At 44.9% G+C, this 1,284-nt stretch overlaps 1 protein-coding gene across 1 annotated transcript in view; it reads right to left on the reverse strand.

The window, feature by feature from the left end:
• EMH_0075260 (U4/U6 small nuclear ribonucleoprotein, putative) overlaps window positions 1–407 on the reverse strand; it is a gene marked incomplete at both ends in the record, with an annotated part of 2,258 nt that extends 1,851 nt beyond the window's left edge. Inside the window, one exon of the mRNA XM_013499572.1 lies at window positions 252–407. Coding sequence (XP_013355026.1) covers window positions 252–407 — 156 coding nt within the window. The remainder of the gene's footprint in view (window positions 1–251) is intronic.
• Window positions 408–1,284: the final 877 nt, after the last annotated feature.

A 1,284-nucleotide genomic window follows, 5' to 3' on the forward strand; every position in this document is an offset into this window, starting at 1 on the left:
AGCAGCAGCAGCTGCTGCTGCTGCTGCTGCTGCTGCTGCACCCTCTGCTGCAGCAGCTCCTGCTGCTGGCTCTCCAGGGACGTCCTGAGAAATGCAAAGACAGCAGCAGCAGCAGCAACAGCAGTAACAGCAACAGCAGCAGCAACAGCAGCGGCAGCAGCAACAGCAACAGCAGCAGCAGCAACAACAACAGCAGCAGTGAATATGTTTAAGGTATTTGTCTCAGGTGTACATACACCTCAATTACATACCCTGCACCATCTTGTTTTCCTTCTCTTCTGCTGCTCATCTCCTGCTGCTGCTGCTGCTGCTGCTGGGGCTGCTGCTGCTGCTCCCGTTGCTGCTGCTGCTGCTGCTGCCTGCGCTGCTGTTGCAGCTGCTGCATCTCCTGGACGATTGGACTCCATCTTGTACGTCCTGCTGCTGCTGCTGCTGCTGTTGCTGTTGCTGCTGTTGCTGTTGCCGCTGCTGCTGCTGCTGTTGCTGCTGCTTCTGTTGTTGTTGCTGTTGTTACTCCCCTGGCTGTTGCTGTTGTTGCTGCTGCAGTTTCTGTTGCTGCTGATTTAGATCTTGCTGCTGCTGCTGCACATGCTGCAGCAGCAGCAGCGGCCGTCGGCTGCAGCACAGGGCTAAAGAGAAAAAAAATAAAAAAAAATAAACAGAAGACAAAATTAAAACAAATTTCTTTTTTTTTTTGAAGGCAGCAGCAGCTTCTGCTGCAGCAGCGCTGCTGCTGCTGCATGCAAACAGCAGCAGCAGCAGCAGCAGCAGCCCCAGTAACCAATCAGCTGCAGCGATTTCTTCTTTTTTAATTAATTTATTTATTTATTTATTTATTTATTTAAATTTTTGTTTTATTTCTCAAATAAAAACAACCATAGACCGGCCCCCCACCAGCCGCTACTAATTCCTTTCCTTTGTTGTTGTTTTTTCTCTATAGACAGATATAAACCCTAAACCCTAAACCCTAAACCCTAAACCCTAAATCTTAAACCGTAAACCCTAATTAATAAACTCTAACCCCTAAATAATAAACCCTAAACCCTAAACCCTAAACCCTAAACTCTACAAATAGCTGTGCATACACCTGAGCTGTTGCTAGCTGCCTATACACCTGAATTGTTGCGAGCTGCCTATACACCTGAAATTATGCGGTTGGTAGGAGAGAAGCAGCAAACCTCAGTTTCTCCTTTTGTTGCTGCTGTTTATATTTTCCTTTTTATATTTAAACAATATAAAATAAAAAAGAAAAAATAAAATAAAAAAAAAAAAAAAAAAAAAAAA

The sequence above is a fragment of the Eimeria mitis genome, genomic scaffold, assembly GCF_000499745.2.
Source record: "Eimeria mitis Houghton genomic scaffold, Emh_scaff4453, whole genome shotgun sequence".
Lineage (NCBI taxonomy): Eukaryota > Apicomplexa > Conoidasida > Eucoccidiorida > Eimeriidae > Eimeria > Eimeria mitis.